Genomic DNA, 16,408 nt, shown 5'->3' with positions numbered 1-16,408 from the left:
TGGAGGCTGCAGCTTGAGAAATGTGAAAGTAGTTACTAGGTAAAAAACAATGTCAAATTTCAATTCAGAACACAAAAATATGCATGTGGTCCAAATTTGAAGCCTGTAGCTTCAGAAATGTGAAAGTAGGTCACTAGGTCAATCTCAAGATCAAAGTTCATTTCGGTACACAAAACTATGCATGTGGTCCAAATTTGAAGGCTGTAGCTTGAGAAATGTGAAAGTAGGTCACTAGGTCAAAATCAAGGTCAAATTTCATTTCGAAACAAAATACTATGCATGTGGTCCGAATTTGAAGCCTGTATCTTCAAAAATGTGAAAGTAGGTCACTAGGTCAATCTCAAGGTCAAAGTTTTTTTCGGTACACAAAACTATGCATGTGGTCCAAATCTGAAGGCTGTAGCTTAAGAAATGTGAAAGTAGGTCACTAGGTCAAAATCAAGGTCAAATTTCATTTCGAAACATAAAACTATGCATGTGGTCCAAATTTGAAGCCTGTACCTTCAAAAATGTGAAAGTAGGTCACTAGGTCAATATCAAGGTCAAAGTTTTTTCCGGTGCACAAAACTATGCATGTGGTCCAAATTTGAAGGCTGTAGCTACAGAAATGTGAAAGTAGGTCACTAATTCAAAATCAAGGTCAACTCATGTCAGGGTTCATCTTGCCACTCAAAACTATACATGTGGTCCAAATTTGAATGTTGTAGGTTATTGACAAGAAGATTTTAAAAGCTTTTCCCTATATAAGTCTTTATGAACCATGTGACCCCCGGGGCAGGGCCATATTTGACCCTAGGAGGATAATTTGAACAAACTTGGTAGAGAACTACTAGATGATGCTACATTACAAATATCAAAGCCCTAGGCTTTGTGGTTTGGACAAGAAGATTTTCAAAGTTTTTCCCTATATAAGTCTATGTAAACAAGGTGACCCCCAGGGCGGGGCCATATTTGACCCTAGGGGGATAATTTGAAAAATCTTAGTAGAAGACCACTAGATGATGTCACATACAAAATATCAAAGCCCTAGGCCCTGTGGTTTTGGACAAGAGGTTTTTCAAAGTTTTTCCCTATATAAGTCTATATAAACCATGTGACCCCCGGGGCGGGGCCATATTTGACCCCAGGGAAATAATTTGAATCATCTTGGTAGAGGACCACTAGATGATGCTTCATACCAAATATCAAAGCCCTTGGCTCTGTGGTTTTGGAGAAGAAGATTTTCAAAGTTTTTCCCTATATAAATCTATGTAAATTATAAAAATAAACAAAGGGCCATAACTCACTCAAAAATTGTTGAACCAGTCTGATTTTCAGAGGGACACAACTAAGGTACCAATACATCATTCTGACAAATCAGTAGTTTCTGAGGAGATGCAATAACGAGAAATTGTTAACGGACGGACGGACCACGGACGCAGAGTGATCATCAGATGGTGGGCTAAAAATGAATTTCTCTAAAATTGTGTCCATGACAACATCTTTTGCTAAAATGACATCTATGAAAACACTTTCCCCTACAATGATATCTTTGACATACTTCTCTCTAAAGTAATCTATATAACAATACATTTACTTAAAATGACAGCTACAACAACATCTTTCTCTAATACAGCTACCGTATTTTCCTGTATTAACGCCTCCGGGGGCGTTACATTTTCCAAAGAGGGGGCGTTTATTTGAGGTAAAAAAATGAAAAATGAAAATTTTTACAAAACTTAAAAACATCATTCAAACTAGCTATAAAGTGTTTCTGTGTTGTTTAATCCCCCTAAAACGTAATTATTTGGCATCCAATTTGTACCTCGTGTATTCCATGTCTGGCTTTTTGACACGCTCGCGATACTACACAGTACGTCATGACCCAAACAGCTGTGTACTCCGATAACATTTTCCTTAGTACATGCGGGTAGCTAATAGCGCAATACACAATGTCAATGGTTTGACACGCTGCTGTGCCTGCTTTTAAATTAAAAGTTCTTAAAACTGCCGAAGAAAAGGGTATATCGTAAACACATTGCTGCAAGTTTGTTTAAAGTCGGCAGGAAGCGTGTGCGCGAGTGGTGTAAAAACAAATCAAAAATGTATTTACCGTTTAATTTTCTGTTACGTACCGTACTAAGTACAAATGTTTTGGCTTTACGGTACATGGACTGTTTAAAAGTGTGTTTAATTTTTAATACATTGGACTTTAGTACTGTAAATTACTTATTATGTGGACTTATAAAAATGAGGTAGGTGATTTTTTCCCGTTCTTGTTGACTTTTTTTTCCTCCAAAATGGGTGGGGGGCGTTAATTAGAGGGGGGGCCTTAATTCGGGAAAATACGGTATGATGTATTTATCTAAAATTACATCTATGACAACAGCTTTCCTTATATATTCTGTACTGATATTCCTAACAATACCTTCCCGTAAAATGATATTTAAGATATAACCTTTCACTAAAATGACAGTTATCACAATATCTTTCTCTAAAGTCAAATTCATGACAACTTGTTTCCAAAATGACATTTATGATGTACCTTTCTCAAAAATGATACTTATGATTGAACTTTTTCTAAAATAATATCGATATCTTCACTTCCCCCTAAAATGATACTTATGATACCTGTCCCCACTCCACAAAAAATCTATGATACATCTTTTTTAAAATGATATCTATGACAATACCTTCCCTAAAATGATATCTATGAAATATCTTTCCCTGAAGTAAAATATATGACATACCATTCTCTCACTGAATATTTATTATATCCCTTTTTTCTAAAACAATATCTATGATATACCTTTCCATCAAATAATATTTATGATATCCCTTTCTCTGTTGTTTGTTTGTTGGGTTTAATGTCACATTGACACAATTATTGTTTGTTTGTTTGCTTTGGGTTTAACGCCATTTTTCAACTTTATTTCAGTTATGTAATGGCAGGCAGTTAACCTAATCAGCATTCCAGGATTCTATACCAGTACTAACCTGATCTCCGCAAGTAACTGCCGACTTCCCCACATGAATCAGAGGTGGAGGACGAATGATTTCAGGCACAATGTTTTTTATCAAATCGTCACAGAGAACATATGCCATGCTCGGGGATAGAACTCTTGACCCCTCGCGATGCATAGATCGGCACTCTCCCTATTGAGCTAAGCCGGTGGGCTCTGACACAATTATAGGTCATATTGCAATTTTCCAGCTTTTTATGGATTAGGAAGACCCCAAGGAGCCAATCTGAGCACACCTTCACTAAATTGAAATCAATGATTACCTTTCTCTAGAATTATATCTATGATATCAGTAAGCCCCTCGGCTGCAGCAAACAGCAGTGGTGTACTGTCAGAGATATCCCTTGCATTTGTATCAGCTCCATGGTCAATCTGGGTAAATAAGCCATAAAACTCAACAAGAGATATCGTATGTAGTTTATTAATACTAAGTTTACACATTTCAAATCTATTAATTACCAGTACAATTAACGGTATTAACAAATAAGTTGTTTTTAAGATCGATAACATAAATCTTCAACTCTTATGACTTTGTTGTCCCTTAATAATCTATGTGCTTTTCCCAAGACCAAAGCCACTAGCTGCCTCTTTCATTCACTATCCATAACTTTGCCATCTATGAAAGGATTTATTAATAAATATAATTTTGCATAAATGTTCTCCATAAGAAGGCAGAGTCATATGCAGAATCAAGGTCTGTATGTTAAGGTCACACTTGAAGGGCTAAAGGTTTACAGGTTATGTTTATACCATTACATAGCTTTGCAATTCATCAAGTGTTTTTAATAATACTAGATACAAATGTTACCCTTGATTAGAAATAGGTCTCAGGCAAAAGTCAGGCCCATAGCTCAAATATTGTTTGTTTTTTTTGAAACATAGGACGTCTTTCAAAAGTAATTTCAGTCATGTAATCTGCTGGGCAGTTACCGTAACTTGTTACTGGAATATGCTAATTCCTACAAACACTGTTTTTTCAACGACTTTAAAAAACTGCTAGTTACTTCCCACACAGTAAATAACATGGTGATTTTAATGATGTTCAGACCTCAGTGCCCGTTTATTCATCACAGTGATCTCGGTAGAACCATACGCCTCAGCCAGGATCAAACTCGCGACCCAGCGGTCCGTAGACCAACGCTCTTACCTACTGAGCTAAGCGGGCGGGGCCCATAGCTCAAATGCCAAGCTGTCTTGTAAATAACTCTTTATATGAATTATCACTAATGGAAGATCTGTGCAGAAAGATTTAAATTTTAAAACAGTAAGCTCATATCTTGCTGGCAACAGCAGTTACTCGTTAATTTTTTTGTTAAGCTGGCAGACTATGTCCTAATTCCTACATGAACAAAATCATTATATACATTTCTTTCCAAACGACTTTTTAAAAAAATTCTGATGAGTTTATAACTTTGCACCAACACAGTTAAAGGTAACATGGTGACTTTCCAGCATTGATGGTGGAAGAAGACCCAAGGTGCCCCTCCTTGTATTATTCTATCACAGGCAGATACCTGGGTAGAACCATCGACCTTCAGTAAACCAGTTGGATGGCTTCCTCACATGAAGAATTCAACAACCCGAGAGAAGTCAGCGACCGTAACCATTTGACCACGCTGGCTCCTCTTTACAAATGAATCCAGAAATACTGTTATGTAAAAAAAGAATACATGCAGTTATATATTACACATCAGCTGTTCTGTATGTTTCTTGCTGCGTATTATTGCTCAATAGTCAGTGTTACAGTCAACTTTTAGTTTCTTGTAACAACAACATTTAAAACTTCAGCTCAAACTGATACAATACCACAGAATAGAATTTATATTACTAATCATGGATAAATATCAAATTCAAGCGGCTATTAAATTTCTTACCAAGTATTTAGCTACAAGAGACTGCTTTAGTTGACAAGCTTCATGCAATGGTGTAAGACGGTCTTCATCTTTACAATCTATTGCACACCCCTCAGTAAATAACAGCATCTAGAGGTAATACAGAAACGTATGAAATATGGGTTGAAGCAAAGCATTAAGCTAAACAAATACTGACTTGGTGCAAGGCCAGTCAGTTATGGTAATAGCTACCATAATTTATATTCACTTCAAAAATACATATATGAGAGATCCATTTGAGAATATGGGTAAAGTTCTGTATTCATCAGACAAAGTACACATTACAAAGTAACATTAAACCTGAATAGGTTACCAAGGTATGCCAGACTGTTGGGACCTATACATTATTTCAACCCTATTTGTATTTTTTCATATCTGAGTTTATTTAGCCTTAATTTAGCAGAAAATGTCCTGTAGGTGACAAATGTCATTAAAAATAATTATGTCCTTTATCATCGCTAAACCATGTAAAGTAAGTAAGTGACTTTTTACAACAACGATACTAATCTAAATATCACATATTACATACCACCTAAATTTTAGTCAGGATGAAAAACTAGACGTGCATCTGTTATGACATGATTAAGCCACTCCAAGCCCAATCTGACTACAGTACATCTCCATTTAACGCTACGCACATTGGATCTGAAGACGTGCTATTGATAGCCTCGTTCTGACAACCCTTCCGCTAGCCAATCAGAGCCTTACTTACAACATTTTGTATGTGAAAGTAGAAGTTTAAAAAGTCTATATTTAGCCTGGGTTTTTCATGTTTATTATGACGGCCACATCATGACTGCCCCGTCGTGTTTTGAGAGGTATCATATGTCACAGTACGGACTTGGTCATGTAAGGGGAAAATATGTGTCAGGCAGCCAGTTAGCTCAGTCGGTGGAGCACTCGCCCTATAAGCGAGGGGTCCTGGGTTCGAGCCCCGGACTAAATGCACATTTTTCTCACCCTGTGACATTCTATGCTATTTTGATGATTCAGCCAAATGCTTGTTGAAATGAGTCGTCTGATTGGTTCAAATAAAAATAGATTTGCGAAAATAAAAATAGCAATATCGGAAATCCAAAATATACAGAAGAGGGTCATTCTCAGATCTTCATTTAGAAGATCAAGTACTTTAGTACTTCAGATTGCTCCTAGCCTAGATTGCTAATGAATTTTACTACTGAATTTTACTACTATCTCTTACCTCAACCATGCCAACATGGCCTTTCCTAGCTGCATGATGAAGGGGCGTTTTTTGTTTACAGTCCCGGCACATGATGTTAGCTCCATGCTCTAACAGGTACTTGGCAGCTTCTATAGAATTATACTTGGCTGCCAGGTGGAGTGGGTACATGTCATAGGGTCCTGCTGCATTTGGATCTGAAAATGAGCAATAGGAAACATTAAACAGTTAAATGTTAAAGGGTTCTGCTGCATCGGGATCTCCAACTGATAAATGTAAACATGACGTAAGTAACTGTCAAACAGCCTGCTTTATTCAGATCTATATCTGAAAATGCCTTAGCAACCGCTTGCCTTAACCAGACACACTGTAAACTTCTACTTTGTTCCAATTCACGTACAAGCAGTAACCTGCTTTTGGCAGTCAGATCTAACAAATTACAAATGTAAACATCTAATGGTAAGTTATTCTGTCGCAGGAACTTCGGTTGCTACATTCTGATCTAATAAATATTAAACATACATAGTAAATAAATGTCACAGAGACTACAAAACACGTTAATGGCATTGAGAAACTCTACATTGTGATATGACAAATGAGAAGTGTGCATAATATAAATACGAAACAATTTGTAAATTAATATTGCATCAGTCTAAAAAGCATAATTCATGATCATGGCATGTATCACATTAAGTAATAGTGAACACTTTAAGACCCATTTAACCAAGTAAACATATTTTGGAAAAATTAAACGAAACTCACGTGCTTTGAACTGAAGCAGTACAGCAAGGGACCTAACTCTGTTGTACTTAGCAGCAACATGAACAGGTGTGTTACCAGCATTGTCTGTGACACTGATTCGCTCTGGGGTCAACTTCAGCTGATATTCAAGGTCAGCGACTAGATCATCCCGAATAATCTGAAAACAGTGTTTTATATTAGCTATATATATATATCAGGTTTTATTGTATTAACTAATAACTGTTTGATTCCTCTCTGCTGTAAAAGGATCATGTACTTTTCAAGACCAAATCTGTTACATTTTAATAGCTTCCCTCTCTGCAAAGCAAAAGTAAGGGACCCATCCCTTGAGAGAGTGATGTCTTTTAGTTTATACCTCAGATAATCTAGTATCCAATTTGACCTAAATTTCATTAAAAGAAGTTCATAAAGAGGTTTCATTTATGCTTTGATTTGATACATCTCACCCAGAATATTTACCTTGATGACCTCTAGGCCAAGTTGGAAACTTGGTCATGTGGGGTCAAAAACTAGGTCACCCACTCAAATCAAAGGAAAAGCTTGTAAACACCCTAGAGGCCATATTTATGTCCCTATCTTCATGAAACTTGGTAAGAATGTTTATCTTGATAATTCCTAGGCCAAGTTGGAAACTGGTTTGAGGTAAAAAACTAGGTCACCACCCAAATCAAAGGAAAAGCTTGTTAACACTGTAGAGGCCACAATTATGGCCCTATCATCATGAAACTTGGTCAGAATGTTTATCTTGATGATTCCAAGGCCAGTTTAACAGGTGAGTGATATAGGGTCATCATGACCCTCTTGTTTATCTAAGCTGACCCAGTTTTGTACTTACTGTAGTCTTTATGAACATAAAATATTATTTCAAAGTTTCATGAAGATGTGGTAAAACATGATTTCAACTATGATACGACCTAGTTTTGACCTCTCATAACCTAGTTTTCTCATTGTCTTACATTTTATTGAGACATTCTGACAAATGTTTATGAAGATCAGGCAAAAAATGTTGCATCCAGCATGTTAACAATGTTTTTCTATTATTTGACCAAATGACCTAGTTTTTGAACCCAGATGACATAGTAAGTAATTAACTGAGTGATATATTCTAGCAAAAGAATATGAAGATCAGTTAGAAAATGTTGCCTTTGGACAGATAAAGTAGTAGTGATGTATCATTTATGAGGTATGGTTAGGTAATTTCATCCACATGTCTGAGTTTTCAAGGTATTTATTGAAGCTTTTTTTCTTGTTATTATATATGAGGTTTGATATGATAATAACATTATATCTAAACTTTAAGGTTTAGTGTTAGATCTAAATATATTTTATTAGGCATAAAACATTTTGTGATGTCAAACAATATGCAGTCAGGTAAATTCCTGTAATAACTGGGGATTTCTTGTTTATCAAAGACGTGAGGGTAGGTAGGACTATTCACATGTGGAATTATATGTTGATTAAATAATAAGTTTTGGAAATGCTAAAATAGCCTGCTTAATCTCAGTCTTAAATGTTATATGTAAGCACTCAAAGACAGTTTTTTTCATTGTTTTTCATAATTTTGAATTTTTAGGTACTCTACATTTATAAGGTTTTTCCACGATTTGACCTAATGGCCGAGGACACTACGGATAACCCAGTTTTAAACCTGAATGAAATTTTTATATAGACAACATTCTGACAAAGTCATATGAAGATCAGGATGGTGTGCAGTCTTTAAAGTGCTACATATATTTTTTTCTATTTCGTGAACTAGTGACCTACTTTTTTACCTATGGAACCCAGTTTCAAACTTGATTTCGATTTAATGAAGATAAACATACTAACATCAAAAAGAAAATGTGGCCTATACAGTTCTTCTATGATTTGACCTATTGAAGAAATAGTTTCTGACCTCAGCTAATCTACATTCAAATCTGACCTAGATTTCATAAAGATAAACATTCTGACAAAGTGTTATGAAGATCAGGTAGAACAAGAGCTGTCTCCATAGGATGACACATGCCCCCGATGGCACTTTGAATGAATAGTTATGGCCGATGTTAGAGTTTAGGACGTTTGACCTACGGACCTGGGTCTTGCGCGCGACACGTCGTCTTACTGTGGTATCCATGCATGAATGACAAAGATATGGACTGGACACGCCCACCAATGCACTATCATGAAATATGACCTTTAACATCTAAGTGTGGCCTTGACCTTCGAGCTACGGACCTGGGTCTTGCGCATGACAAGTTGTCTTACTGTGGTACACATTCATGCCAAGTTATTTGAAAATCCATCCATAGATGACAAAGATATGGACCGAACACGAATGCACTATCATTAAAAATGACCTTTAACGTCTAAGTGTGACCTTGACCTTTGAGCTACGGACCTGGGTCTTGCGCATGACACGTCGTCTTACTGTGGAACACATTCAAGCCAAGTTATTTGAAAATCCATCCATGGATGACAAAGATATGGACCGGACACGAATGCACTATCATGAAAAATGACCTTTAACGTCTAAGTGTGACCTTGACCTTTGAGCTACGGACCTGAGTCTTGCGCGCGACAAGTCGTTTTACTGTGGTACACATTCATGCCAAGTTATTTGAAAATCCATCCATAGATGACAAAGATATGGACCGGACACGAATGCACTATCATGAAAAATGACCTTTAACGTCTAAGTGTGACTTTGACCTTTGAGCTACGGACCTGGGTCTTGCGCGCGACAAGTCGTCTTACTGTGGTACACATTCATGCCAAGTTATTTGAAAATCCATCCATCGATGACAAAGATATGGACCGGACACGAAAATTGCGGACAGACTGACAGACTGACAGACCGACAGACTGACAGACGGTTCAAAAACTATATGCCTCCCTTCAGGGGCATAAAAATGGTATCAACAGTGTTAACCATGTTTTTATATAATTTGACCTTCTGGTCTAGTTTCTGACTCCCCAACCCCCCTCCCCCACCAGACTACCAAATAATGATCTTGTCAGAGACTTTACTGAAGGAAACATTCTGACCAAGTTTCATTAAGGTAGGATCAAAATTGTGACCTCTAGAGTGTTACTACAAGGGACACTTGACAGTTGCTGGACATTACTTCCCATTATCAAATACAGTAGACATGGCCACCATATATAAATTTAGCTGAATTTCAGCCATGTTACATTTCTTTATGATATTGAACCAGAGATAAAGACTGGTTATATTAACAATAAAAAGATTAAAATAGTCTAGAAGCTAGTCTAACTGAAGGCCCTGTACAATATTTAAATAAGTCAAGGGTCATAACTCTGGTTGTGTTGAGAGATATACCAAACAAAGCCTCAGGTGCAACAACTTAACATCCTGTAAGGTTTCAAGTCTCTAGGTAATACTTTCTGAGATATATGTGAAACATACTTCATGAACTTTAAGCCAAGTGCAATAACTCTGGTCTGACTGAATGAAACCCCAAATAAAACCCAAGTGGCACAACTTCACACACTGAATAAAATTCTTATGAGGTTTCATGACCCTATTAAAGTCAAATCCCAAATAAATCCCAAGGTGCACATTGTCACATGCTGAATAACATTCCCATAACTTTTGATGACCTTAGGTCAACTACTTTCTGGGATATTTCTGGTACAAAATTTTAAGTCGTCAGTATTTTGCGGTAATTCAAGGGCCATAATTCCGAAGTGCCTGAGCCGATTTGGCTAGTTATCAAACTTGGCCGAGGACTTATTGGCAAACACATTTTGTTCAAGTTTGGTGAAGATCGGATGAGAAATGTTCGACTTAGAGTGAGGACAAGATTTGTGACAGACAGACAGACAGACACACTGACACACAGACAGGAATAGATCAATATGTCTCCCACTACAGTGGTGTGGGAGACATAATGAATAGATAAACCAACATTCAGACTTTCAGGTATATTTTCTGTGTCTGTTCTAGTGAAATTACTTTACCCATTAATTTACTGTTGGAGAACTTTCAACAGTTCAAGTCTCCCATGAACTAAGACAAATTTTCTGACATAAAAATACTATTTTCTACTTTGATTTTTATGTTTTTCACAATTCATCCATTAAATGAGCTTTCCATGCTGTATACTTGTACAGAAAGCACCTAGAGAAAAAAATCCCATATGCATTCGAATGTGTGATAATATAAAATAACATCAAAGATGAAAAAATTGATTGGAACCAACAAAGTTATATACAGCACATAATAAAACATATTCCTGTACTTTTTTTCTTTGACCAAGTGGCTAAGCTCTCTAGACTTTGGATCACTTGGGTGTAGAATTTTTCAGGTGCCTTTCAAAAGACCAGTGGTTCTACCCAGGTGCTGGCCCATTGCCTGAAAAGGCAACTGGGTCTTCCTCCATCATAAAAGCCGGAGAAGTCACCATATAATCTAAATTGTGTCAGAGTGACTCAAAACCCAACAAGAGAGTCATGATGACCCTACATTGCTCATCTGTTAAACTTGACCTTGGAATCATCAAGATAAACATTCTGACCAAGTTTCATGAAAATAGGGTCATAAATGTGGCCTCTACAGTGTTAACAAGCTTTTCCTTTGATCTGAATGGTGACCTAGTTTTTTACCCTCATGACCCAGTTTCGAACCTGGTCTAGGAATCATTAAGATAAACATTCTTACCAAGTTTCATGAAGATATAGGGTCATAAATATGGCCTAGTGTGTTAACAAGATATACCTTTGATTTGAGCGGGTGACCTAGTTTTTGAACCCACATGACCCAGTTTGGAACTTGGCCTAGCAATCATCAAGATAAACATTCTGACCAAGTTTCATGAAGATGGGGTCAAATATGTGGCCTCAATAGTGTTAACAAGCTTTTCCTTTGATAAGACTAGATGACCTAGTTTTTGACCCCGTATGACACAGTTTTAAATTTGGCATAGGAATCATCAAGATAAACATTCTGATCATTTTAATTTCATGAAGATACGATCATTAATGTGGCCTCTAGGGTGTTAACAAGCTTTTCCTTTGATTTGACCTGGTGACCTAGTTTTTGACCCAACATAACCCAGTTTTTGAACTTGACCTAAAGATCATCAAGATAAATATTCTGTGTAAGTTTGTATCAAATCAAAGAATAAATGAAACCTCTATATGGCTGAAAGACCCAAAATAGAAAATTTACTCTAGAACCCATGATGCAATCTAGCTGGTTTTCGAAAGGAATGGAGATCTTATTGTGACTTAAGTTGTGTGTAAGTGTGGTTAAAATCAAAATTTAATGTAAAATGTCACCTCTATCAAGTTCACAAGGTGAAAATTAACAAATTTTGTCTCTTTCAGGGGTCAATCAGGGGATGTAACTCCGGCACCTATGATTGGATCTGACAGATTTATCATGGAATCCAAGATCTATTGTTGTTAAAGATACCCTGAAATCCCGAAAATGAGCCACAGCTTATTTTGAATTTTCGTAAAGATTTGGTGGCGAACTTTTGAGTACATATATTCAGTAATGGTTTAAAAACCGGCATATTTTTGAGTACCGAAATACTGAAGATACGGATGTCATATATTTTGCTTTTTAGTAAAAACATCAACATCGGTAAATACTTATACTTCTGACATACCAGTTTTGTTACAATTTGTTACAATTTCTTAATGAAAAAAATCCAATGCTAACAGATAATTACCCATTAAAAGTTTTGTCTGGCCTAACAAACAAATATACCTATGATTTAAAGCCCTGCTCCGCAGCTAATAAAATTCTATTGTGTGTAAATAAATTAAATACTATGCAACCCATGATTACAATAGGTAACAATTAACGGTCACGTGCAACACTTTAGCACACAAAACCACAGGTGTTTAATATAGAATTTTACATAAAATAGACTCTATTTTGACAGGCGTCACTATTCATAGTCAGGATTTTCATGCTTTTTCAGTGACAATTTTAGGTTAAAAAGAAGGACTGGAGCAGGTCTTTAATTGGCCAACGGGTATGAATTACTTATACAATACGTGACTGCATTATGTTATAAAGACCGGGCAGCATGTTAATTAGTAGGAAGTGTTTGAGACAGGATTTTTTTTGCTTTTAAAAATCAGCACAACTTGCATTATTGCTTTTATTCCAAAGTATGTTTTATTGCAATTACATGTGGAAATAAATCTGCTATGTACACATAGGTAACTTTTGCTATCTCATTATGGTGTCCTAACAAAGTCATTGATACTATAATTACTGATACAAAAAACTGGACAGCTTATTTTCAAGTGCGGTTATTTATGAGCCCTTTTTGCCTGTAGTAAAATTGTGGCTTCTTTTCGAGACCAGCTTATTTTCAAAACTGGCTTATTTTCGGGATTTTTATTATTATTATTATTTTATTTTATTTCAAATTTATATCAAGTCAAACCATAAATGAAGTCTCTATATGGCTGCAAAGGCCAAAAAAGTAAATTTTGGCCCTTTAAGGGGCCATAACTCTGGAACCCATGATGGTATCTGACCAGTTTTCCAAAGGAACTGTGATATTATGCCAATACAAGTTGTGTGCAAGTTTGATTAAAATTGATTGCAAAATGTGGTCTCTATCGTGTTCACAAGCCAAGGGCCTGTGACGATTTAGGTAGTTATCAAATTAGGCCGAGATATTATGCCTCAAAACATTGTCAGCAAGTTTGGTGAAGATCGGATGAATACTGTTTGACTTAAGAAAGCGGACAAGGCTAAATCACAGTTTTTCGAGTAATTCAAGGGCCATAATCCAAAAGTGCCTGGGGCAATTTGGGTGGTTATCAAACCTGACCGAGATATTATGCCCACAAACATTGTCTGCAAGTATGGTGAAGATCAAATGAAAACTGTTTGACTTAAAGAACAGACATGCTTTGGACACCAACCAGACACCGGCCCACCACGGGTGTTCATATAACAAGGAGATACTAACTCCTAATTATGAGTTTGAAAAGCCGAATTTAAAGAAGAGAGATTTTTGTTTCCTTATAAGGACTTAAAAAACTCTGTAGTAATTAGGATTTAGTAGATCCTGTTTACAACTTGGTGTCTCCATTTCTTTAATATAAACATGTAAATCTTCTTAGTATTTATAAATTTCCTAATTAGGATCTAGTAACTCCTCATTGAACTTAGCAACAACTTATTAGGACCAATTAGGAGATTCTAAGTGCTAATTAGGAGTTACTCAGTCATAGTTAGGGGAAGTAAGTCATATTTAGGAGATACATAGCCCTAATTAAATATTTTACTCCTAGTCAGGTCTTTGGCTTTTAGATCAGTGCTATTTGGTACCAGGACACTTCCTAATGATATAATATTTCAAAGATAATAATCATTTAAATAAAGCCTTTTGTATAATTATTTAATCCCAGAAGGAAACAATGACTGATGCCTATGGATATATTTGAGAACAGCAGGTATCTGGGGAATAAAACAATTGTCTGTATTTATTCATGGTCAAGTCCCAGTTGAATAAATGCCATCAAATCTGTCTGATTTAATTAATTAATCATCTGCAGACAGAATTCTAAGAATACAGCTTGATAACAGGGGTGACATTGGTTAGTGCTTGCTTAACCAAACTTGCAACAATTCATGAACAACATTTTTTTGCTCAATCTAAATATAATACTGTTATTGACTTCACTTCATCATCATAGAATCTAATCTGATGATTATTTGAAAGGTAAATGGATAGTTTGAAAATCCAGTAACATGCTTTACCTGTATGAAGATTATTATCTAATAATGTACATATTAATTAAACCAGAAAATTGAAAAGCATACAGTCAATTTTGATAGATGCAGTTGGTCTAGTAGCTTTTTGGGAACATGCTTACATGCAAAACTTCCATAACTCAGACACTGCTGTCCGACAAAGCAGTGACACTGAAATCCCTTCAATCAATCTAATGTAAATTATGTTTGTTTTACATCAAAAGACAACCAACTATAATTATCAAAGGTGTAGCATTGTATTTGTACAATATGCTTAAATCTGGTATTTAATTGTGGGTAAGATTTTCATCATGTAGAAAAATCCTTATTATTTTAAACAGTTTCAAAACTTTGGTAACCTGCAAACGGTGACTTTTGGATAATAGTGTTGTGCTATTTTTTTAACCTGTCAAATGTGCATACATTATACGCTCTGTGCATTCGATATTATAATATTCGGCCCAACTTCGGTGCTATCCGTATGTTTTACGGGAATAAATTTTGGTTAAGTGTCTAAATGCCATTATTAGTATTGTAAGTGAAACCTTTATTGTCGTTCGTATCGATGGCTCAGTGGTTACAACACATGGCTTTTATGCAGGAAATTGCTGGTTCGAGCCCATAAGTGAGAACATTTTTTATTTTCATTTTTAATTGTTTATTGGTTTATATGTTTTAAATTACAAAGGGACAGGTGAAAATCAAAATACACGGGCTTCACGTTTAAATGTGTTTCATACTGAAATTATAGCGATCGAAACTGAATCATGAATAAAGCTTGTTTTAATTAATATCTATGAAATTGTAATATACTGAAATAAACCATGAATAAAAATGATATTAAAGAAAAGAAATTAAAAAAGAGATAAAAATATAAAAAAATAGTTGTAAAAAATACAATGGAAGAAATATTAGATAAAATGTACATGTACAATGTGTTTGTGAAAAAAATACAGATACTGCACAGATTCGATCTTAATAGCTCGAGGTTTCATGCTACTGACAGTGACCACTGAGCTATCGTGACTGTTGAACCTCGGTATACACGCTTTAAATATAAACCATTTTAATTGCAGGTTACTTTCCGTACACTGTACGGAATGTACCGAAAATCAACCGAAGATTAAATATTCTGTGCACCGACCATGTAATCAATATGCATTTTGACAGGTAAATAAAATAGTACAATACACAAGGAACCTAAATAGAAATTAAATTTATATACAGATACATTAATCAGTCTATATAATGAGTTCAAACAATTATGTTTGGTATTTCCATTTGAAAGTTGTGGGGGTATTCGTGGCTCATCCCCCAAAGTTTTTGAAAATTTTAACTAATGTATGCAAATTGTTAATTCTGTGTGTAGTTAGATACTTTCAGTTTTTAGTTGTCGGTTGAGGCTTCCATCCATCTAAAGACTTCACGTCTGTTAAATTACTAAGGAAGTAATACTTAATACTTAAAGGCTCATAGTGCCTTTGTTTAAAATGTGACTACCACTTTTCCTGTTATGAACATGAGCAAAGTAGAAAGTTTTATTGAACACATTGTTTTTATTACCTCCCTTTATGAGATAAACTGTAAGAGTTCATATGCAGTATTAAAAGTAGCGCTTTTTTAACCATATAATTATGCATAACTTCTATTTGGATAGCTGTTTCATTTGTTTTTTAACCTTAAATTAAAAGCCTTATAGAACTTTAAACCTCAAGTGTATGTAATTAAAATTCAATTAAAGTAGACTACTTTTCACAATCCTAATAAATCTACTGTTTATTCTGTTAAAAAGCAAATATGTTTAGAGTTAAAAAGCAGACAGAGGGATAGACGGCAAAAGACA

The 16,408-nt window shown here is 35.5% G+C and overlaps 1 protein-coding gene across 1 annotated transcript in view; it reads right to left on the bottom strand.

Annotated features, from left to right (window-relative positions):
• The window catches only part of LOC123564419 (transient receptor potential cation channel subfamily A member 1-like), a 93,812-nt gene that overhangs the window by 62,562 nt on the left and 14,842 nt on the right, over positions 1-16,408 (bottom strand). Inside the window, exons 2-5 of the mRNA XM_053526829.1 lie at positions 6,837-6,993; positions 6,096-6,271; positions 4,877-4,984; positions 3,266-3,374 (exon numbers count right to left, since the gene is read on the bottom strand). Of these exons, the coding sequence (XP_053382804.1) occupies positions 3,266-3,374; positions 4,877-4,984; positions 6,096-6,271; positions 6,837-6,993 (550 nt within the window). The remainder of the gene's footprint in view (positions 1-3,265; positions 3,375-4,876; positions 4,985-6,095; positions 6,272-6,836; positions 6,994-16,408) is intronic.

This window comes from Mercenaria mercenaria, chromosome 2 (assembly GCF_021730395.1).
Source record: "Mercenaria mercenaria strain notata chromosome 2, MADL_Memer_1, whole genome shotgun sequence".
Classification (NCBI taxonomy): domain Eukaryota; kingdom Metazoa; phylum Mollusca; class Bivalvia; order Venerida; family Veneridae; genus Mercenaria; species Mercenaria mercenaria.
This window is presented reverse-complemented; position numbering and strand designations above follow the sequence as displayed.